The 22,697-nt window shown below is 41.9% G+C and overlaps 1 protein-coding gene across 2 annotated transcripts; it reads right to left on the bottom strand.

Moving 5' to 3' along the window:
* Positions 1-5,386: 5,386 nt before the first annotated feature.
* Positions 5,387-22,562, bottom strand: ABCG8 (ATP binding cassette subfamily G member 8). Of its 2 annotated transcripts, none has more exons than XM_063328591.1 (13): positions 22,180-22,562; positions 20,725-20,829; positions 19,683-19,839; positions 17,490-17,728; positions 16,940-17,072; positions 15,081-15,350; positions 12,990-13,155; positions 12,802-12,894; positions 11,703-11,902; positions 11,500-11,576; positions 9,866-10,133; positions 9,194-9,321; positions 5,387-8,696 (listed from the first exon to the last, which is right to left on the bottom strand). In XM_063328591.1, exons 1-13 carry the CDS (start codon positions 22,249-22,251, stop codon positions 8,559-8,561), a joined length of 2,046 nt encoding a protein of 681 aa, XP_063184661.1. In that variant the 5' UTR covers positions 22,252-22,562; the 3' UTR covers positions 5,387-8,558. The 2 variants fall into 2 exon arrangements, with proteins under 2 accessions (XP_063184661.1, XP_063184662.1); XM_063328592.1 differs by having other exon boundaries at positions 22,095-22,211.
* Between the last annotated feature and the right edge of the window lie 135 nt (positions 22,563-22,697).

Raw genomic sequence — 22,697 nt, 5'->3', positions numbered from 1 at the left:
GAAGGAATGTCCCATTTCCCGTACCGATATATTGTTGCTATGACAGTGAAAAAAGCAAGCATGGAAGAAAAAGCCGACATGGTCATTGAATTTAGCCTTTTTTTTTTTAGCAAAGATTTCTCTGCATTTCTTAAAATTTTTCTCATAATTTCTATGCAAAGTCAACTGCGAAAATATATTTCCTTTCTGCTGGAAAGGAAGCCGTTCTGCAGAGTGGCTGCAGCTGCTGGTGACTCGCCAGTACCTCTGTGAATCGTAATCAGAGGAAGCCCCGTATCCTTTGAAGATGGTGGCTCCAACTGAGACTGCAGTGCAATCTAAGGACGTCTTTCTGAGTATGAGTGTGCAGATTATCAGCTACGGAAGCGAAGTTCTGGGTTTCCCATTAGGTATGGAAATAAGAGCAAATATGGAAGTTTGAGCTTTGAGTTTTCCCTACTGTTTCCTGTAATTAAGCAAATGAGAATAATAGAAACTGTCTTAGGCAGTGCCTGCTGTAGATGGGGGTTCCACATTGATCTACTTTTAGGTAAAACTCTTAATGCGAGGTTTCTCTCTGATACTCCTAAACCTCTATATTACAATTGGCTAATGCTTCACAATTTCTCACGTGATTACCCTTATAACACCGTGATAAAGCAGCGGTATCTACAGAATTGCTATCTCTGCAGCCGTAGCTCCAAACCTCTTAGTAGTCCTGTGTTTTCTCGTAGTCATTTCACTCGGCTATAAGTGCCAATAAACTCAAGGTTCAGAAAGCAACAAACTTCAGTGTCTCACGGTGAAAGCGATGAGTCTTGAAAACTAGCAGCAAATTTAATTCTTGGTTTTGCAAGTAGTTTGCATCAGCCGTTCTTCACATACTCTGTGAGACCAGGGCCAATCTTAAAAATGTGGAGTTATGGGAAGAGTTGTAGATAGCAGAGATGAATCTTCAGGGGAGGAGAGGAGGGTGGATTTTTAGGTAGAAAACAGATTGGGCTGGAGAGAAAGCAGGGAGGTGTGGACAGGACAGGGTTGGCCTGGCCAACCTCCTTCAAGGTTGTTGAAGAAGGCTTTGAAAGGACGTTTGCTGGGTGCTGGATATTTATTTATGGGAGAGGGGCTATGAAGAGTGGTAGGCAAAATACGGGATTGCAGCAAAGGAACTCTGAAGGGATTGGAAGTACTGGGAAAACACCTGGGTGGGAAGAATGAGAGTTGTATTGTGGGTGTCAATAAGAAGACAAAGCTAGCAGCTTCAGCATGATGCCTTAGGCCTGGTTGGATTGGGAGTGAGTGAGTGTGAGGGGAAGGAGCGGCCTTCAACTTGCTGTCAGTCTGGCTCTGTGACACACGACCGTAGATCTTTGCCTTTTTCTTGGCTCCCACTGTCTCTCCTCAAGCGCTTCTCCTTGAGGTTCGCTGGAGAAGAAAGCGGTGGCAGCAGCAGGGGCTGCTGAGGGCGATTTGGTTGCAAAGCCCAAGTCAGTGAAGGAAGAGGCTGTGAAGGACTGATCAGAGCTGCTGAGCCAAGCCGGGTCCTCTCAAGCCTTTCCACCATGGGGAGTCATGATGGTACTAGTCCTGGAATTGCAGCTGGGTGACTGGAGGAACAGGAGCATCATCAAGTGCCAAAAATCCCAAAGGAAGTTTCTTCCAGCAGCAGCCTGTTAAACCTCACACTTCTCACATTTGAAAGCAGCTGTAGGAAAACGTGTTTTTAGTGTAACTTAGGGTGGTTCTAAAGCTGAGTCTGAACACGGGACAGCGTTTAGCAGTGGGGCTGTTCTGGTTTCTTTGCATGTTCTGGTGCGGAAGTTGCAGCCCGAGGTGAGGCTCCAGCCAAAGCAACCGCGTCAGGTTGCGGAGCCCACTGCCTCGCCACGCTCTGAAAAACTTCCTGCCGCAACCAAAAATAAATCAAGCAATTACCCTTGGTACTTGTGGCGTTCTCTGGGGTTTCCCTCTGATTAGTTTAGCTAGTAGCTTGAATAGTTCATGTCCGAAGGTTAGCTCAGCTGTAAATCTGTAGCAGTTGTACATTTTTAGGGCCCTCGGAACCCTTTGTAAAGAAAATTACACTCTAAAAATTGGAAATATGATAGAAAAGTATATGCTCATGAGAAAATCCATTAGGACTGATGTACCCATGGACTTTGCTTAAACAAGGTTTCTGATTTCCTTGATGATTTTGTTGACTCAGCCTGTGTTTCAACCATCAGTGTCCAAAGTGAGAGAGCCAGTAATACCGCATGTCGCACCTGGTTAACCGTTCAGCATTCCAGGGAGGAGGAAAAAGCCCTGATCGAATGCCATAGCTGAAAATAAACAAGTATCTATAAAATGTTAATTTTTTTAAAATACCCTTTAGTTTTCCATCTTTTTTTATATATTTTTAATGCCATCCATATTTTTCATCATCTATAGTACCTATAAAATATTGTGCTACAATTTAATTTTTTTTTATGCCCAGGAATACAATTTCTGCATTTGAGCGTCTTTCTCGCTGACATCAATAACATTATAAATTTGTCTAAATTCAGCAAGTAAAAACAAGGTTGAAAACTATGTTTTATACCACTAGCTGCAGGGGGCATAAAATTACGGTAATTTGTGGCTTTACTGTTGTCAGTCATGTACAAGAGTTTTTTTCCCAGTGGAAATTTATCACGCGCCTGACACTGAACACGCTACAAAGCTGCGAGGCGTTTTTCCGATACAAAAGCCCCGAGAAATTCCCTGTGAAGTGTATAAAGTTAATATTCATTCTTTGGTCTTGCTTTTAGAAGGGACAAACCTGGAGCAAGCGTGTCCAAAGCGCTTGGCAGCGCCGAGCACTTCTGGTCATCAGACCGTGCGCTTTTCTAGGTAACAATAATAGTAACAAAAATGCCTTTTTGTTTTGGTTTGGGTTTTTTTACATGATTTCTGCAGGAGCTGTGGGTACAGGGGGAAGGCAGGAAAAGCAGGTACAGCAGAACTTCTGCCGGAGTGGTGGGAGGGTGACAGCTCTCGCTGGCCTGAAATGCCCCTGCAGCTCCGCGGGGGTGGCAACTTGTTGTCTGTATTGCCAGGAACTGCAAGCCAAAAAGTTTATTAAATGATTGTATTAAGGGGACGCTAAAAGAGCCAAAAAAAGTTGTTGGCGCTCTGCCTTTCTCAGCAGAGGTGAGAGTCTCTTGGGGTGATGGCTCCCATGGGTTTGACCTCCCGCTCCCCCACCTGGAAATCCAAGGGCTGCCGTGTGTGAGGTGACATCCTGCAGCTGGGGGCAGCTCGTTAGGGCAGCACACGTCCTGGTTTGCGAAGTTTTCAGTTTGTGCAGCACAATTGTGTTGTTGCTTGGTTTGGAACTCCGGGTTTTGTCTTTTTTTGCCACTGTGCCTTTCCGCACTTAGTTGAAGCGGTGCCACAAGGCAATCAGCTATTTTTAAAATAAGAGCAGTGGAAGATTTGGGTGTTTGTTGAAAAGCAATCATTAAGATGATACTTATTTCTTTTAGGGTGCTTTTCTCAGTGTCGTGACTTGCATCGCGAGAAGGAAGATGTTTATTTGCGTCAGGGAGGAGCTGCTGGTGGAGGCTGGACTGGTATAGCAGAGGGGCTACTTTTTTAATTTTTCTTCTGACTTTCTCGGTGAAACGTGAAGTCTTTTTTATTTTAAAAAAGTTTCTGCTGTTGTTTTCTAAACTCTTCCCTCAGCCCCGAGTAAATGAAAGTGAGTGGAGGTACTGTCTTGAAGAATGATGGTGTTAGCTAGTACGGTTGTGTATCGTCGCAAGGCTCTGTACATTTGGGTTTTGTCTATTTGTGAATGTTCATCGATTTCCAATTGTTATGCTTTTGCTTGAAAATTCAGTACTGAATTAGTAGATGACTGTCTTGTGGGCTAGCTTGCTTACGTACAAACTACAAATTATCTTTGAGGCAAGTGGCATTGTTCGTTTACTCAGCATATGGTGAGTAGTTTTATGCCTCTAAAACCACTTGTTAAACACGAAAAATTAAGGCGAGGCAGAACACAGTACTGAGATATGCCAGGAATCTTAGCAAAATCTGATTAGGTGCTTAAAAAGAAGTAAAAAATCCAAATGTGGTGTTGATGGGTGATGCTGGTTCTGGAGCAGGGATGCGAAGGTTGAGGGGGTCTGTTAAGGTGCAGTTTCTTAGCACTGGAAGCATTAAAAGTATCACATTGTGACCACGAAAGCAAAATAACGCCGACGAAATTTGCAATTCAAAATAACCACAAGTTTGATTCGATGACAAAATAAACATCAACAAACAGTTTTATAATTAATTATATAAATTGGCAACAGCACTTTTATAAATTATGGATCTGAGTTGCTTTTTAAATATTCCCCAAAAAACAAATTTTGAGCTGTCATAGGCATTACTGTTGTGTGTGTATATACAGATATATCGAATCTATTCATGCAGATACCTCTACATATACATATTAATACGAACACACGCACATATATACGCTTTTTAAAGCTCGTCAGTTCTTAAAAGGGTTAAGCAGTATTAAAATTACCTCAACCCACTGCTTAAACATTGTTGCCTTAATTAATAGCTGCTAACATATGAAGGGCTTGTCTTGGCTCTCAGAGTATAAAAAAAAAAAAAGCAGCAGCATGTCACAGAGCTCCATGTGCACTGTTTCTTGTCTACTGCCATTAAAATTAGTCATTGTGGCTAAAACCTGAAAGGTTTGGTATTTCTGGTACAAGTGGACATACCAACACCTGTGATTTCTTTCTGACAGAGTCTTCTTGCATAGCATATTGTCTGTGATTATTTTTTTTAAAAAAAAAAAGGAATTTCGTGGGTGGTGGTTTTTTGGTTTTTGGGTTTTTTTTTAGTAAAAAAGGATGGCTGTTGATACTTGTTACTGATTAAGCATTTCTGAATGCATTTTGCAATGAACAAATATGGGATGAAACTTCCAGCAGCTACTTATTAATTTAGCTTAGCCAAAGTGAAAGCTAATCCTTCCCAAACGACGAGTTAAAAGTATTTTGGAGGACAGCCACTACCCACGAGCCAATATGCAAAGCAGCGTTTCTATAATCCATTTCCCAGCGCTACAAAAGTTTGTCCCTTTTGCCAAGCGGAGAGACTGCATAAACTGGGAGTGGAGGTTGGGAAAGAACTTCCCACCTCTACCTGTACTTAAATACTTAATAATTTAAGTAATAAAGACAAATTTTTCTTATCTCTTTCTTTACAGATAAGACAACTCCCATACATAGAGGCGTTGTAACAACACATGGTTCTCTTGTCCACACACTGCTTTATTTTTATTGTATCCATGTAAGCAACACAGATTTTTTTTTTTTTTTAATTTTGTGTTTGGTGAATTTTCCTTAAAATATCATAGTTGCTTGGATTTGATGTTCCCATTCCCGAATTTGATGTGTATGCGGTCCGAAACCCTATAGCCTGTTGCAGGTAGGTCACGCCCCGGCTGGTAGTTCAGACAGCAGTTGGGCAAATCAGCTTGTGAGCTCCACAACCAACTAAACGTGGTACCATTTCAAAACCAGCTTCGTGCTGCCACACAGCTGGTTGCTGCAGGAGCAGGCACCGCGACGTACAGCTGAGATCTTTTTCCAACCTGCCCAGGGCAGGATACAGGGGAGCAAAGATGGTGAATCCTCGGGATGGCAGTGTTGTTGGACTGGTGGGCACTGCTCTGCTCCACTCCGATGGCAGATCTGCCTTGCCGTGGTGCTTAAGTCTGTAACGAGATAAACGTTGCCACATGTGGAATGGGCAGTACTGACGTGTTCCGTGCCGCGTCTCGCTGGTGGTCTTTGCTCTTTGTGCTGTGGTGGTTGTGGGCTGCGGTGCCTCTGGTTACGCTGGTATGGGGAGGGCAGGCAGGAGGGCACGCCGAGCGGCTGCTGACACCGGCGAGTCTGAGGAAAAGGAACTGTGAAATTTGGAAAGCGAAGCTGTGCTGAAATGAAATGATGACATTTAGCCTTGGTTAGAACCCCCGGGAAGATTTCTGTTCCCTCGCTAACCACTGTTTTTTTGCAGCGGCAACGGCTCCGCTATGGAAGTGTGAAACCTTTCCCCCACGCAACCAGCATGAAGCAGGACACGAACGTAGAGGCCAAAGCGTGATCTTCGCTGCTGAGAGGTGCATAATTTCCCCTAAACTTGTACTATTTTTCAGCTCCCAGTAACGCGAGTGGGGCAGGTTGTGTCATCCACCCACTCTTCCCTGCGCGCTTCTCTGTACACAGCCCCACGGCATGCTATTGTTAGGCACGAACGCTAATTGCTGGTATTTCAAGGCTCCTATCTTCTTATTGCTAAAGCCTGTAACAATAATCACAGCCTATATTCCCCATCTCTAGGCATCAAGGAAACAAGATATGATCATAGGCAGCGTGCTAATGTAATTGTAGTATATAGAATATGAGCTTTTTCTATGTAAACACGGGCCTGGCCACATCCTATGATAGCTCTTCCTACACCCCCTGCGATGGCTGTTCCCAGGCTCCCCGCTCAAGTCCCCATTATGTCCCCATCTACCCTTGTCATAACACCACCTCTGAAACACTCACACCGTTTGGTCCTGCTGCATGATGTTAAGAGGGTGGAATTTTAAATCGAAAAAGGCTGTTTAAGTAATGTCAGCAGCCTGACTAATTTCACAAAAGGAAGGAAATTCGAAGTTAAGGCTATGGTATATTCTTATCTAGGTGCCTGAAGATTTCTGTGCGTGACAATATGCCCCTAAAATTCAGAGCTGTCCCTTATGTCTTTAATTTCTCCCATTGTGTCTCTCCTTTTTTTTTTTATTAAACATCAAAGTGAATTCACAACAGAGAGTCAGCCTAGAATTTAATCCTCTAAATACCTTGAAAATAGAGGTTTAGACTAGAAGTACCAATATATACCCTTAAAACTTCAGTGTAATATAAAAGAGATTCTAATCACAACAGATCATTACAAAGAAGAGTAAACCACTTTAAAAAAAATTAAATGTCTTAAATATAATAAAAAGGAATAATTAAGAATCAAACAGGAAGCTGCTATTCTGACAATTTAATGATGCTGAATTGGACTGAAAGAATTGGCTTTGCCATTAGAAGGCAATGAAAATCTGATAATTCCAAAATGGCACTAGGATGAGATCAAGTGGGTTTTTTCAAAATCAAATGCAGCAGAACCAGAGAGAAGTGGTAGAATTCACCTTAGAAAAACCTTGGAGTGTTTTGGATTCCTACAGCTGCCTGGGGCTGAAGCTGTTACTTTATCAGACCTGCTTAACATCTCTAGACTAAGGTCTTCCTGGGAATTTAGTACCACGTGGAACCTGTGGGAAGTAGTGTGGCAGCCCGAATTGCCAAACAGAATAATAAAATATTGATGTTCTTCCAGTCTTATTTCTCAAAAAAAATTACATGTATAATAAAATAAGTAAAGATTTACTTAAGAGTATCCAGGGCATTATAGCTGATTACACCAGGAGTTTTCCACTGTATGCAACACGTAAATGGAAGTGGAGTAGACGGTGTGCTTTGGGTCTCTGTATATAAGCACAGACATACGCACCCAAGCATTTAAAATCAACCAAGCTAATCTTATAAAATGCTCGCAACAACCGTACACCTCATTTGCACGTGCGTTTACCATGACTGTGTGTGAATTACAGCCATTTATTTACTGTTACTCATTTTCGCGGAGTATTTGTGTCTTATGGCTGAGCATAACTAGGTGCACAATTACAAGCATTTCATAGATTGCACCGTTAGATTTTTAATTACTGGAGGGGCAGTTTGGTGTTTTCTACCTGAGAATCTTAGGAATCAAACTTGTCAAATTGCTGTTGGTATGTATTTGTACTGTAGCAATAAATCCAAGCAGGTGAGATAAAGTTATCCATTACAACAAATCATCCGTACAGGGAGAAAATACCCATTTTGGGCACCAACAGCATCTAACTGGAACACAAAAGCAAAGCCTTAAAATACATAAGGAAGTAGAAACAACACAGCGTCGTTAACAGTTGTGTTTTCCATCCTTGCGCGTTCCCCTGAAGCACCAGTGAAATCTTCTGTGTTGCTGTCCTCTGCGCTGTTCTTACGAGTGCTCAGTCTTATACGTGGCGTTTTCTGTGTGCTGATCTCGCCTCTCTCGGAGCTCTCTGAATTAAGTACGTGATCACTATACGTTCAAACATTATGGACTAAAATATCAGCTATTACAAAGTGGGATGCGGCCTTTTAAATCAGTGGCCTATAGCTTAGAATAGTTCAAGGTGTGGAGAACTCGTAAGCGTCTTGTCACCTATAAAACCCCTATGTCAAACAGACAAAACCCAAAAATAGACAACAAACAAACAAAACCAACGACAGACACAGCCCCAGGCTGAAGCCCCCGTTTGTTGCAGGTTCTGTGGAGGAGCACAGCTCTGCCTTCCGACTCCTGGAGTTCTGCTGCCATCCTGTGGCCAGCTGGTACCAGCCAGGTACCGGCCGCGGAGGTGACCCAAAATAAGCTCGATTTCTTGCAAGGAACGCTGTAACTCGCTGCCCCATCCACATGGTTTGCCCTTACCAGTCTTGGTTTGATTTCTGCTTGATGAACCGCAGAGATAAGTAGTATAAAAGCAAGAAGCTGCAAACGATAGCAGCGAGGACAAGATAGCTTACGTAGAGAGGATGGGAGTCCAGGTCCAGAGCGTGAGTGATCTGTAACCACGGATAATGCAAAATGAGAAACAGACACAAAAATTTCCTGCTGGATCTGTGAAGTGTGTTCAATGTGTGAGCTCCCCTGGCCCCTGCTGCCTTTCCCTTTGGTTTCCAGCTGGATGTCCCTTTCAGAGGGGTTTGGTAGCTGGTTACAGCTACGCTGTATCTAGGGGCTGTGGTATTTCAGACGAACACAGCTCAGCTTCTGAACAATTTCGGCAAGCACGTAGTTGGGGCTCGTGTAGAAAAACAGTTGCCCTTTTTTCTTCCCCCTCCCCCCCTTCTTTCCTTTTCCTCTTCCACTAAAAATAAAAGGATAAAAGGAGTGACTGCTGTAGGGACAAATTAAAAATGTACCCAGTGTCACGCGACTTCACGTATTGGTTTAGTGCTTGCCAAATTTGAAGCCTACAACATCTAGCTAAATATGACGGGCATGTAAATAGCATTCTAATTAGATTTCAAATGTTTGTAAGAATTTTTTAGTGACTTACAAGTTTCCCTGGTATTTGAAATGTAGTATTTCCAACAGTCATTTCATATGTAAGGTCAGTGAACTGAATTTGCATCATGCCTTGAAAATTCCATCGGAGAAAAGAGATTTTAGAAACCCAAAATGGAACTGGAAAAAAAAAAAGGCAGAAAGAAATTTATATACATACACAAAATTTACTTGAGACCTCAAAAACTGCTGTGTTGCTTCTAAATACAGCAGGTTTGTCAAACTTCTTGATGAGAGGCTTGAAATAGCAGTTTATTATTGGACAAAATGGCAGATACATTTTACATCATTACATGGAGATAGGAAATTAGGAAAGAGCTAATACGCACATCCATCAAACTCCCACTGTCAACTAAGTCTTGCTGGAGCTCAGTCTTCATCTACTGGATATGATTCTTTTTACTGAAAAATTTAGCAACCATGTAAGAATCGAGCCTTTCACTAGTGCTTTTTTGACCAAACTTATCGTTATTTCATTTTCAGATGGAGAAACTGATGTAAAACGAATGCTCTGATTCCACCGTCACCACCCAAGAAGATAACTGCAAAGGTAGGAATAAAGCCGAGTTTTCCTGCACAGGATTCACTCGGCCTCACAACAACCAGTCACTGATGAAAACCACCGATGTTTCAGTTTAGAGGGACGGTGGGAGTTTTGGCTTACCGGTCCAGAGGTTTTCCAAGCTTATCACAAAACCACCGCTCAGGTAGAACGATGTGAAAAGGACATTGCCGAAGAAGGCTGAGAGCTGTAACGTCGGCAGCAGCGCTGCCACCCAAAGTGCCATTGCGCGGGCGCTGTATACAGCCAGCCACACGGAGAAGAAGTTCAGCAGGAAATGTTCTGGCTCAGGAATGAGGTTTGCCAGCCAGTAGATGGGAACCCCATAAATTATAACAAAAGCGCAGTGTTCTGGGAGCTCCCCCAAAATCTGCTCAGGAAGAAAAAATGGAAAAAAAAAAAAAAAAAACAGAAAAAAAAATAAGTTGAATGATAATTACAAGCCCGTCTGAGATGTACCTTAATGTACTTATGGACTATTTATAAAAACTATAGGAAATACTCCCTTAGAATGTAATCATCTCCCTGTTAGGTGTTGTCAGTGACGTGCAAAAGCAATCCACAACAGAAGTTGAAATCCACACTAATTTTTTCTCCAGTTGTGACAATTCCTGTAGCTAATTGTTAAATTGAGACAATTCTTGTTACAAATTAGATGTCTTGTTTTGTTACAGTTTTGGCAGCTTCTAAGAGTTTAAGACACTCTCCCTGAGAACTGGTGTGCTTGATAACAGCAATACTGTTACTGACTCATGGAAACTCTTATGTCTTGTCCAAATTTGGTTGAACCTCATGTGAGGACAAATTTAGCTGTTGGTCACTTCCCCATTTTGTCCCAAAGGCATTCCAGTTAGTAACTCTTTAACTCATTGTAAAACAAAAACATGCTTAGGATTTTCTCAAATACCTAAAGATATGTATAGAGAGTATTATGATTATTTTTTCCAAAGAGGGTTGTTACTATCCTCTAATACTAAGGTTGTAACAAATTACATCGATTTCTCTATGAATAATGTGCAATCTTTGTGACACAATGCAAAGAATATTTTTCTCTGGCAACCACTAATAAGCATTTAAAATCTTGTGCAGAAATGGAAACCTAAATTACAGATGCCATGGCAGGCAGAACTCATCTAACAGTGGCAACATCACAAAGAAGGGATTATTCTAAACCCTTGTGAAAAAGAAAATGTCACTTTTTAAAAAGTTCTAAATTTATTTTATTTATTTCTGGCTTTTTATGCCCTCAACACAGCTGTTTGTCTCTGACCAGTCCAGGTGCAAACAACTACTGGAAATACCACAATTAGTGTTTTGTCGTTTCTGGTTTACCTTTGTTTTAGCATTTAATATGAATATTTTGTTTTACAGATCAAGACGTGTAATCAAACTTTCAAAGATGCTTCAGTGAATGGAGTATGCAGGTATGTAAAACTGCCTCAACCCTCAAATTTGAGTTTGAGATTTCTCAGATTTTGGCCAAACAACCCAGTGAAAGATTCTTCTTTGGCTTTTCTGTGTGGGATCTCAGCCATGACTTATGGCAACATATCTAAAGTAGTGGGAGGTTTAATCCATTAATGCCAACGAAGCAGGAATGATAGACTTAGCTGGCAGACAGAAGAGAACAAAGTCTGATGTGAATGTGCTTATTTATACGAACAAGGCTTTGGTTTGTTTGTGTTTTTTAAAGTTAAAGCCAGCTGTTTGTATTTCCTGGCAACAAAACCGATTACCTTAGCAAAGAAGTATGGGCTAACAGAGTACATGCCATCTTCCAAGTCATGATAAAGCATAGCTCTTTCCGAATGACCTGCAGGGTAGGAACAAACAGGTTGGTTTCATCCTAGGGTTGCATTAGTAAGTATAATTTTTTCACTGATTTAGGAATTTTCTGATTTTGATTGCTTATAACATTTACAAGAAAACTGACACTTACATTTGGCAATAACATCCAAAATCACTGTGAATGGGATTAGTGCACCTATCATGTACAACAGTGCTGTTGTGTCACGAATAGAGAGTCTGGTTTTGTCATGGCCATAGTACAAAAATCCAATTAATAATGACATGAGAAGGGCCTCAAATCCATGGATTAATAGCGTTGAAAGATCTCTGAAGTCATTGGAGACTTGACGACTAGGAAAACAGCAACATTGACTGTAAGGTATAGTACTTACTAATGCCGCTTACATTCAGATACGTTGCCCCAAATGCTCTGCTAAATTAAATTCGTGGAACTTGCTGACTTGGAGTAGGATGGGAGTTGGGCTGTCTGTTTCTGTAAAGGTTTTTACCTAATCAAAGCTATTGTGCTTCTGTAGCTGCCTAGTATTTCAGGTCTGAAATGCTGAAAGCTTGAAGGAAGGCGATGGGGGGTGGGATGCTCTGATTTTGGAGACACAGAAGCAATTATTTCAGTTATAGAAGTCTCTCTGTTAAGGACCTGTAGTGTAGGCTAACAACAGCTGATACTGGTAGTGATGTTCTACATGTATTAAACCAGTTGATCATGTTTCTTTTGAGTACGCAAGCATGAGACCCAGCTACAATACCCATCAATGCTGGCTGTAATCAGTGAAGCCTCCTGGCTTCAGATCTGAGGCATGATGGCAGTGTGTGATGATGGCGATGCCTTGAGCCTACCATGAGGCTGCCTGGGCTTGCTGAGGGTTGAGTCACCAGGCTTTGGCATGGAGACCAGGATAGCAGTACCCAAAACTGGGACAAACTTTCCTGAGCCTGGAGGCTCCTGCTGTTCCTTAAAGCCCCGGGTTCCCAGCAATGTGAGCTGGAGGTGAGTGTGTCTGGAAGGAGCCCTGGGGCAGAAAGAGGGGACCGTCCTGGCATCTGGCTGCTGCCCTGCTCAGGGGGCTGGGGTGAGCCGGTAGAGCAACACCTCTGCACTACGGCACGCTCAGGCCTAAAGCGAGCTGGGCACTTTCAGCATGCAAACAATTCTTATTTTGTGCTTCTCTCTTATGCTCTAAAATACAAATGGGCACAGTAGATAACTGTTTAATCTGGAGATAAGTTACCTTAATAATATAGTGAACTGCTTTAAGACTCCTGGTAACTGATCACTTGAATGGTGAGGCATGTCAATAGCCTCTTCTGAATCTAAATGAGACCTGCCCAAAAGAAAAGAGGAAAAAAAAATAAATTGAAATGAGCACAGGCTGTAGCTGTTATTCCAGATCTGCTGTATGACACACTTCTTTTTTACCTTTGCTTGCTGAATGTGGTTGCAACATCGTCGTCTTCAGTAACTTTCCATAAGAAATCATCAAAATCTTTGACTTTTTCTAGGAACAAGTTGGCAAGAGTATTTGCTCTTTGTCGGCTTTCTATCTCCTTTTCTGTGGTCTGTTTATCGATGCTAGTCAAATCAACTGCAAGACATTATTTGACATGAGTCCATATGCTACAGGTGTGATAACTTTATGATGTGTTTAGAATCAGAGATTTCATCATGAACAAACAGTACGACCTGTGTGCGTGCATTAAGCTACAATGCTTAAAACTTTATCAGTTACTTTAGGTAATTAGAGAAGAACAGATTGTGAATGTCTATTTTGTCTTGGGAGATGTTTCTTATCTAGTCATACAATGAATCACTGAGAGATTTCCTAATTGATTATTGTAATATTGTAAACTAGTACTTCAGATTTTTCTAAATTTAATAGTGGCTTGAGAGGGGTGCTGAGAATAAACAGTTTGAATTTCCTTCCTGGCTTGCAGGCATTTACAATCTGTTATGTGACCTTGACTTAAATCACGTGTGTTTTTCTCCATCTGCAAAATGATAGTTATCTTTTTTTTTGTATCTTACAGAGGTGCAATAAACTTTACCTGATACTGAGAAAGCCCAAGAAGAATATTATCCAAGGACAACGCAGTAGCAGCAACAATAGTTGACTTAGCACTATTTTTTTATTTAACAAAACTATTTTTTTAAATCTAAAACTTTTACTGGTATATTCCAATGCTGCTAGTGTAGAGTGACAATACCTGATGTTTTGCAGATGCTTTCTGAGACAACTATTGCTGCACATTTCGTAACTCCTTACACGGGGCTGATCATCTCTGTTCAGCCGCTCTTCAGTGGGAGTTCATCAGAAATGAGTTGCAACCTGCCCTGCCTTTTCCCTTCTGCCGTGGTCTCCTGTTTCTCTATCTGACACACAGCCAGCATTTGTGCGTTTCCGTCAGGCGCTCCTTCTTGCTGTGGCATCCTCTACCATCCTGTCCTATTTCTACCTTCCTGCTGCCCCTATTTCTCTTCTCTTCCTATGGGTACTGACTCTGTGCACACCACTAAATGATCTTCATCTCTCTCTCACCTCTCCCTTTCTCATCTCTTCCTGCATCCATGTCTCTGTAACCACAGGCTGTAGTTACAAGTTTCCCCAGGACTGCCTCATATTCTCCATTCCCATACGGGGGTGCTGCAAGCCTTCCTTGAGGTTGCACTTGGCTGAGGAGGACTGCTCTGAACCGTGGTGGTGGCAAAGGTCTTTTTGCAGGGCTTGACATTGAGGTTAACTTCTGTTTATCTCTGCACAGCTGATACAAGCTGACACCGCCTGCCACATAGGCACAGCCGAAGAGGTTACTCCAGAGCACTGAGGTTGATGTCTGTACAAGGTTTCCCAGCCAACTTGAGTGCAAAGACCGAAGGGCTGGAACTGAACCAACCTCTGTGGTAAGAGACTACTGCCATTAGATTAATGGGGCCAGATTCCCTTTGCATGTTGCAAAAACAGAAGAGCAATGGATTTGAAACCACGTAGTTAAATTTCTTTGAGAGGAAGAATAAAAGGATTGCTGTTTTGAGTTTGGTTTTTCTCCCTTCCCATGTCCTCTGTTGGGCAGCACTCCTCACTCCCATGCACCGTTCCAGGTATGTATTATTCCTCACACTAGGAAACTAGTTTCCCACATTTCTTGATTCAGAAGTCAGCCAACTGGCTACAGAAAGCAATTGATGAGGTCACCCATGTCTTTGTCAGTGAGGGTAAAAGTTTCAACCAGCTAAAACATGGGAATAAGTGTGCTAAACATGTGGAAGAGTCGCTACACCTGGCAGGGTTAGAAGTAAGATGATTTAAAATTTCTTTTGTCCATACCTCTTGGTTTTGTTACATTTCCTGTCTGACAAAACAGGATCTTATTAAAACCTGAACAGTATTGATTTGAGTCAGTTATAAGGCATTTCTAAAACAGTTATGGTCAATAAAAACCAATGTTAGCTGGTACGCTTACGAAAGCGAATGATTTCCAGTAACCTTTTTTTATGACAGTGCTTGATACTAACCATAGAAATCTGCAGGATTGCTGTACCTTGGGCAGGGATAGCCGAGTTCTGTGAAATACTGGACCATGTCTCTAGCTGTTCCAGAATAGACAGTGACTCCAGAAGTCATCAGAAGAACTAAATCAAACAGTTGGAAGATATCTGAGCGGGGCTGATGAAGTGAAAGAAGAACTAATCTGTTTCCTCTGGCCAGTCTGGATAACGTTATCACAAGGTTATGCGCAGTAAAACTGTCCAGTCCAGATGTGGGCTCATCAAGTATGAGTATTCCTGCCAAAGACAATAAGTTTAGCTGTGGAAAGCAGCATGTTTGATTTGGAAAATATGTTCTAAGTGAAATGGTGCTAGTGCATGAAATCTCACTGATATATTCCTTTTTTTTTCAAGTCCAAAGTATATTTCATACCAGCATCACATAATATTCAGCAATGGAAATTTGTTCCCCTATCTTACTGAACATGACAACCAAGAGCAATTCTTTTAAATCTTATCTTGCTCCCACTGGAAACAAGATTTATTTATTTTTTTTTTTCATTGGGATGCAGATTTAGGTTCCTTATTAAATTTACATTCTCTGCAGTTTTGCACTGCCTGTACAAATATCAGGTACGTGAACATTAATTAATACAATAGTACTAGTTTTGTATCCTGCCTACTGAAATATTTTAACCTAAATGCTAGATATTTAAACCTCTTGCATTATTCATGTGTAAATAAACAGTATTAATTTAGATAGTTCCTCCTCCTCCCAACCTGTGCTCTGTTTTGCACCTATTTGCACATATACATCAAGATATGCATACGTGTGGATTTTTTGTTTGTTTGCTTTGCAATTGATTGTTACAAACTTGAAAGTGTTTTATTATTTTTGTAGTGTTTGTGGTGTTATAGAACTTAATGGCCTCAATCAGTGCAAGGCAATGTCTGGACACAGACATGGTTTCTGTGCTGAGGGGTATAACACACGTTTGAAATGTAAAGAAGACTTTACTTACTTTTTCCTAGAACTAACTATTTTTTCACTTCAGTACCAGTATATCTATTCCTGAACATCACTTTTACAAAAAAAAGAATTCTGCTGAGCTAAGATTAGGAGTACCTTTGGTATACATAAAAGCAGATAGGGTATTCAATCCTGCAAAATCAACTGCCTCATGTTTTTCTTCTGCTGAAGATGATGGAAATTTCTAGTTCACCTGCGGCATGAGCCAGCCACATCAGTGAGTTGCACAAGACCACAATGACTGACTATGCAGCCAAGAAAATGACCTTCCCTGTTAACATTGTACGTGTAAATTGGAGGAAAGGAAAACAATCCAGATGTTGTTATAGGCCAACAGCCTTCCAAAAGTAACTTGTGGCATGTGGTCAGATAAAAAGCAAACCTCATACTGATATGCACAAGCCAGAGCACTGCTGGGAGGGTGACTTCAGGCAACTTTCAGTAGTCTGTGTGATGGTGGTTTTAGACAGCGGTGGGTGAAGGTTACCGAGGGGCTCTGCCTGGCTCTGTTACTGCTGCTCCATTGGCAAAGGTGACAGACGCAAAAGTGGCCTGGCTCCTGAACCGCTCCATTTACAGAATTATTACTGTAATAATTACATTATTATCTGTGATCAGCACTGATTTCAATTTAAGCAAACAGAGCAGCACCCAGTCACTGTGTCTAACTTTGCTGGGTAAGCTCTGGCAGAGAGTGATGCAAGACCTGTTAAGTGTCCTGAGTATGAACTCCTCAAGCTGCCCCGGGGGCAGCTCTGTGTATGACTCTTCCCTGAAAGCTCCTGTCTTCATTTACTGCCCCATTTCCCCCAGTGCTCTGTGGTGGGCACAAGGAAGGTGTCAGGGTTTTGCTCACCCGGGTTCCAGAGCAGCTGCACACCGATGCTCACTCTCCGTCTCTCGCCTCCCGAAACGCCGCGGAGGTACTCGTTCCCTACCCTTGTGTTTGCACACTGACGCAAGCGTAGTTCTGCTATAACATCTTCTACCTGGGGGGATCCGAAGGGTAAAAGAGATAAAGCAAGAGTTTATTTGCACATCTGTGTATAGATAAAGCTGAAAATACGATTAATGTGGTTAAAATTCATCTGGATGTTCCAGTGCCATCTGATCAAGACAGACTTGAAAACAAATCTTGATTTTAGAGATAACATTAAAAAAGGCTCAGCGATCAGCAATTTAGTTCTTCTTTCAGCCTCTCTAATGCTTTCTCTAGATTGTCATTTTTTATGAGCTTTGGAACAATTGCTGGTTTCTATCTTGAAAGAAGAAAAAGGTTTATAATTCATAATCTACATAAAAAAATGCCAGATTAGCTGTTCTGACTCCAAACACACAGGATCTCTTGGATAATTCCTGTCAGACACATTTTTGACAACTTTATTTTTTTCCAACAGCTTAATTACCCTTTTTTTCCTTTGCGAGTCTGAAAAAAACTTTGGAAGGCGCAGTTTGGCAACGAACAATAGTGTTTCTCTGACAGTCAGGTGGGGGAGCAGTCGGTCATCCTGCCGCACATGTGCTATGCATTTCTTAACAAGCTGGGGAGTGCTGGGTTTGTTATTGATCAAGATTTGACCAGACTTGATTTTTCCTCCGTGATCCCGGCAGGTTATCACGTCAAGCAAGGATGTCTTTCCACCAGCTAGAAAAATCAAAATTGAAATTCAAATTAATTTCCAAGGAATCATTTTGAAAAGTGATTTAGTCACAGACGGAGGACAAAAGTTTCATTCCTTAATGTCTTTTCCCCAACCCTTCCTTTTCCAAAGCCACAGAGGCAGAATGGTCTTGAAAGGAAATACCAACTACAAGCTCATGTTCAGGAAATCTCTCTCCTCTGGAATGGAGTACGTGGCTTTGACCTTTGTCATTTCTCAGCAGCATTGGGTGGTTGGGTGTTGAGGATAGCTCCATGAACTCAAGAAACACAGTCTGCTTGTCCTCTTGTTACCTCTCTCTCAATTTTGAAACATAGGTGAAAGGTGGTATCCTGTGCTTAGCTGCAAGGCTGGCACCTAAATGCTCGGCAAGAGCTTGCTTTGTGGAGGAAATCGTGAATTCAGAAACAGCAGCTGGAACAGCTGAATGACTAAGGCGCTGAATGATTATACAGACAATAAGAATGTTAATCATGACTGAAATAAAAATTATTATGACTTAAATAAGACAAAGTCATTTAAATAATTAAGAAAAGCTGGCTCATACTCAGAGGTAAGAAAAGTAAAACAATGAAAACAAAACCTGATTTGGAATTAAATAACAAATGAATTTTTCCTTTTTGCTGTATGATACTGTATGTAAACACACAGAGCTCTCTTATTATGATTAGATGTCATTTATTTCTAGTCTCCTTGTTGAAAGATTAACTCCACACTTGTTTCTTAATATATACATTTTAAAAAGAAACCCATCCATCTGTAAACCACGTATTGCTCTATTTAAGAGTGACATATTGATTGCCATTGACAGTGTGAAACCCATCAGCAGTTTAATCCATTTTACTGAGGCATTTGATGAAATAGATGATAAACAGCTTTTAAAAATAGTTTGACTAGTTTGCTGAAAGGGGTTTGTGCTCAGTGTATGTTACCTTACAAAGGTGCCATTTCTATAACTCAATATGTTATTTCATTGGAAGCTTTTCCTTTTATTATCAGGAGAATCTCTAAGGTACAACTTCAATTACATTGAGGATATGTGCGATGAAAACATTCCCATGGAAATGGGGAAGAAAAACCTCCTTTGCAGGAATAAAAAAACTTCGTTGGCCAATATGCCTTGCCTTTGAGAGAGAGCATCTCCACCGAATCCCTGAGCTAACCTGATCTAAGAGTCTAGTGGAGACACAGCATGGGGCTTTTTGCCTCCAAAGTATGGGTACTTTTTACTTCAGTTTAACAGGTCACGCGTCTACTTCTTATCCCCCTAGGTGAGCTTAGACTCAACTAACCACATGGGGTAAAGGCCGTCTCTCCATTAGTCAGCCTCACCCTGGAGAAGACTAAACCAGTCCCACCAGAAAATGAAAGGGGAAAAAAAAAAATGTGAGAAAGCAGAGACCCATTTTAAAGACAAACAGAAGAGGAACTGCCTTCTCCGTAAGTTTCTCTTAATTAATCCAAATGCGATATTTTATCCTGTTAGAATTGCTTCAATCTGAAGGGATTTCCTGCTTACCGCTACGCAAGTTGCCACTGACCTTTCTTATGGGGTCTCACATTGTTTGTCTGATATGTTACTGGGTAAGGTCTGTAATTGGCCAGTTTTGAATCTCAGCCATGAAGCTGATTCACGTCCAGTAGAACTGGGACTGCAGGCCACAGTTATAACAATACCCTACTACAGCTCAGGAAATAAACAGCAAATGCGTACAAGTCGTAACAAAATTGGCTTTGAAAATAAATTCTAATTTTTTTTCCCCCCAGTATCATTCCTTGTTTACTTATACATTTTAAAGAATGTATTTAAGGGGGGACACATTTTGAATAGTTGTTTCTCAATTAGATTTTGCCATTCAAAAGCCTGCAGAATATTGTTCTTGCCTCTGTATGTTTCATCCAAGAGTTGGACAAATCATGAAATTTGGTTGCTCTTACCTGTGCTTCCTATAATAGCTAGCATTTGACCACTTTGAACTTTTAAATTCAGATTCTGAATGACTGACACGTGAGAACGGGGATCCGATTTGCAGGTCCATGGCATTTTCATCTGTGCGAGGCTTTCATACCAGGGAATCTGGGATGCCATGTTAACCTAACAAAGAAGAAACAAGTCCCATCAATTCTAACAACAAACTATTTAGCGATAAATATATCTACAAAGTTATGATGTTACAGGCAGAGAATACATTAAGTAATATTGTTAATCTTCATAAATACATGTAAGAAAGTTCGTTTACAGCCAAGTATGTTTTTCATGCTTTGAAAAACAAAGAGTCGTGGTGCATAGCGACATGGCTTAGTGATGGTTTTGTCAGTGTTAGGTTGATGGTTGGATCTGATGATCTGAAAGGTCCCTTCCAACCTAGACAATTCTATGGTTCTATGATTCTTATTCCTGTTAAATGCTAAAGCTATCTCTGTCCTCTGTTACTTTGGTAATTTCTTGCTGTTGTAAATTTAAATTTTTAAAAAATTTGTGTATACGATTTGAAATTACTCAAAACTGAAAATTGTGAAGTTAACTTCAGAGGTCATGGTGGCACAAAGGGAGATTAAAAATTTCACTGTTTCCCTGAAAGCCTCCTTATGTTTGTTATCCTCTCCTTATCTCCTTCCACATATTTGTTCTTGACGGCAAGGGCTCCCGACATCCCTGGCTGAATGGAAAATCCCTCTGCCCTGGCCCTCAGAAGAAAAATAGAGAAACTGAGAAAAAATAGAGCCTAGAAACAAAACTCTTTTCCTGTCTTATCCCCTAGATTTGCTAGATATATTTACAATGGAAAGTTTAGCCTGATGTCAATATCGCAGCCAAGAGCATGATTCTCCTTACAAAAAGGCTGCGTATTTGACTGTGCAGTGGTCATTTGAATTAGTGTTGTGAACTTTGTATGGCTTTTAAAATGGTTTGCATATAGAAACGGATATTGCTGAATGTGCTCCCTGCTGAAAAGAAGATATAAAGGACAACTTTTACCTGGTAGTTGAGTTCTTTGACCTCGAGAACGTTTGATTTTCCACTGTATGTGAAATATAGACTGTTATCTTCTTCAGAGCAAAAAATACTGTCCTGGGCCTTGGTCTGGAAAAGTTAAGTTCATTATAATAGTTAATTAAAATACCTAAAGTGCTGTTAAAACATGAGTTCAGAAAGGGAAGTATATTTTATGGGATGTAACAGTATTGTTGATAAGTTACTGTAGTACAGAAGTCTGAGGGATGGAAATCAGTTATCTGTTAATCAGTGTGAAATGTACTTTGTTCTAGCGGCATGTGTGAGGGCAAAATGTGCTTTACTATGCACTTCTATTTACTTTTAGTTTAAATGGGATCACTTTCAAAATGGAGATAAATTTCATGCCACCATAAAGAGACTGGACTCTTTCTATTTTTGAGGAAAAAATGTAATGCTTCTGCAATGTTAGTCTACTGGATCAAAGTGGTGCATATTTAAATTCATACGTTTTGGCAGCTAGAAATTAAGGTTCACTGGAAGTATGATCGTTATTGAATTCCACAGAGACTCATTAACTTGGAGGCTTCATGAACAAGTAGGTGCGTGACCACGAGTACAGTCTCTCTCTTTCCTCATTTGTCTTTTAAATTCACAGTTTGTCAACTGGAACTTGATGTTCTGAGATAGGAGTTAAAATAGCAGAGTCTCTACGTGGCTTCGTTAACCTTTTGCATATAAATGCAATTAAGAAGTCTTTGCTGAGGCAGCTTTCTGGCTTTGGGTTTAATTCTGTGTTCATGCCTGTAGTTTTTACTCCAGACAGCCATATCTCTCCCAGAGCCTTGTGCTTTTCCTACGAGTCAGGCTCATTTCCTAGCCAAGGCAAGCGTACCTCTTCCCTGTCTCGCAGCCCCTATCCACAGTCTTTGTGTGCACCTCCTACCCTCACAGCAAATGAGGCTAATAACCTTCTCAGCCTAGATACGCAGTGGAAAGCAGCGCGACACCAAAGCAGCCTGAAAAGCCATGTTAAAGCCCTCCAAGCTCCCCCCCACTGCCAAAGCACTCTGTGCTCTTGCTTGTATTGAACTTAATTTTTAAAAAAACAGATGGTCCCCAGCAAATGTGAAGAGCTGGTTTTACAACCTGAAGGCAGGTCCTGGGAAAGCCAGTCCCGCCGTGCTCAGGGGCTTTCTGCTCCATCCACCGATTTGAAGATCCCCTCCCCCAGCCCCACCACCGTGGTATCTGAGCGCAGCTTAGGTGGCACCGGCCTTGTCCCCACCGCACTCTTGTGGGGGGTGAGGATGCTTTCTGCTCCCCGTTTGGGAGCTGAAGGAGATAAGGGGCTTGCTGCCTGTGAAAGCCCGGTGGACAGGCTGGCCACCCACCTCTCCTAGCTCCCGGGCAAGTGCTGTAGCTGTGGGATGGCTGAGCCCATTGGCTCCCTCCCCGCTCCCCGCAGGTCTCGCTCACCGGCAAGCCCTTGCATGCCACCTGGCTCCAGCCGGCACCCTCCAGAGAGATATTTTCAGGGGCTTCCTTCATGTTGGCAGTGGAAGGTCTCGCTCCCTGCAGGCGGCTCCACTATCGGCTCTTTGCAAGCTGTGGAAATCCTTCTCCTCTTGGTTCTGAGCTCGGCCCTTTCCAGGCACCCTCACCACAGCACCATTTCTCCTGGCACACTGGGTCTCTGCAGCCGCTGTGACCTCGTGGACAGGGAAATATTCCCCTCCTCTGGGACACTATCATTTCGGGCTAAAGGTACATCAGATAGCGGCTTCAGCTAATCGCCTATCAGTTGTTCTCAGGAAGAAGAAAGAACTGAGTGCCCCTCTATTTTCTTTCAGGCGCTTCCCCGGGTGGCCAGCGCTGAGGGCAGTGACCTGCTCCGGCCCGGCGACAGCGGGGAGCTGCCCCTGCCCGGTGCCGGGCACGGTGGTGGCACAAGGCATGGTGGTGGCAACGTCGGGCACCTGGCCAGCAGCGTGAGG

Source organism: Chroicocephalus ridibundus, chromosome 3 (genome assembly GCF_963924245.1).
Source record: "Chroicocephalus ridibundus chromosome 3, bChrRid1.1, whole genome shotgun sequence".
Taxonomy (NCBI): Eukaryota; Metazoa; Chordata; class Aves; order Charadriiformes; family Laridae; genus Chroicocephalus; species Chroicocephalus ridibundus.
This window is presented reverse-complemented; position numbering and strand designations above follow the sequence as displayed.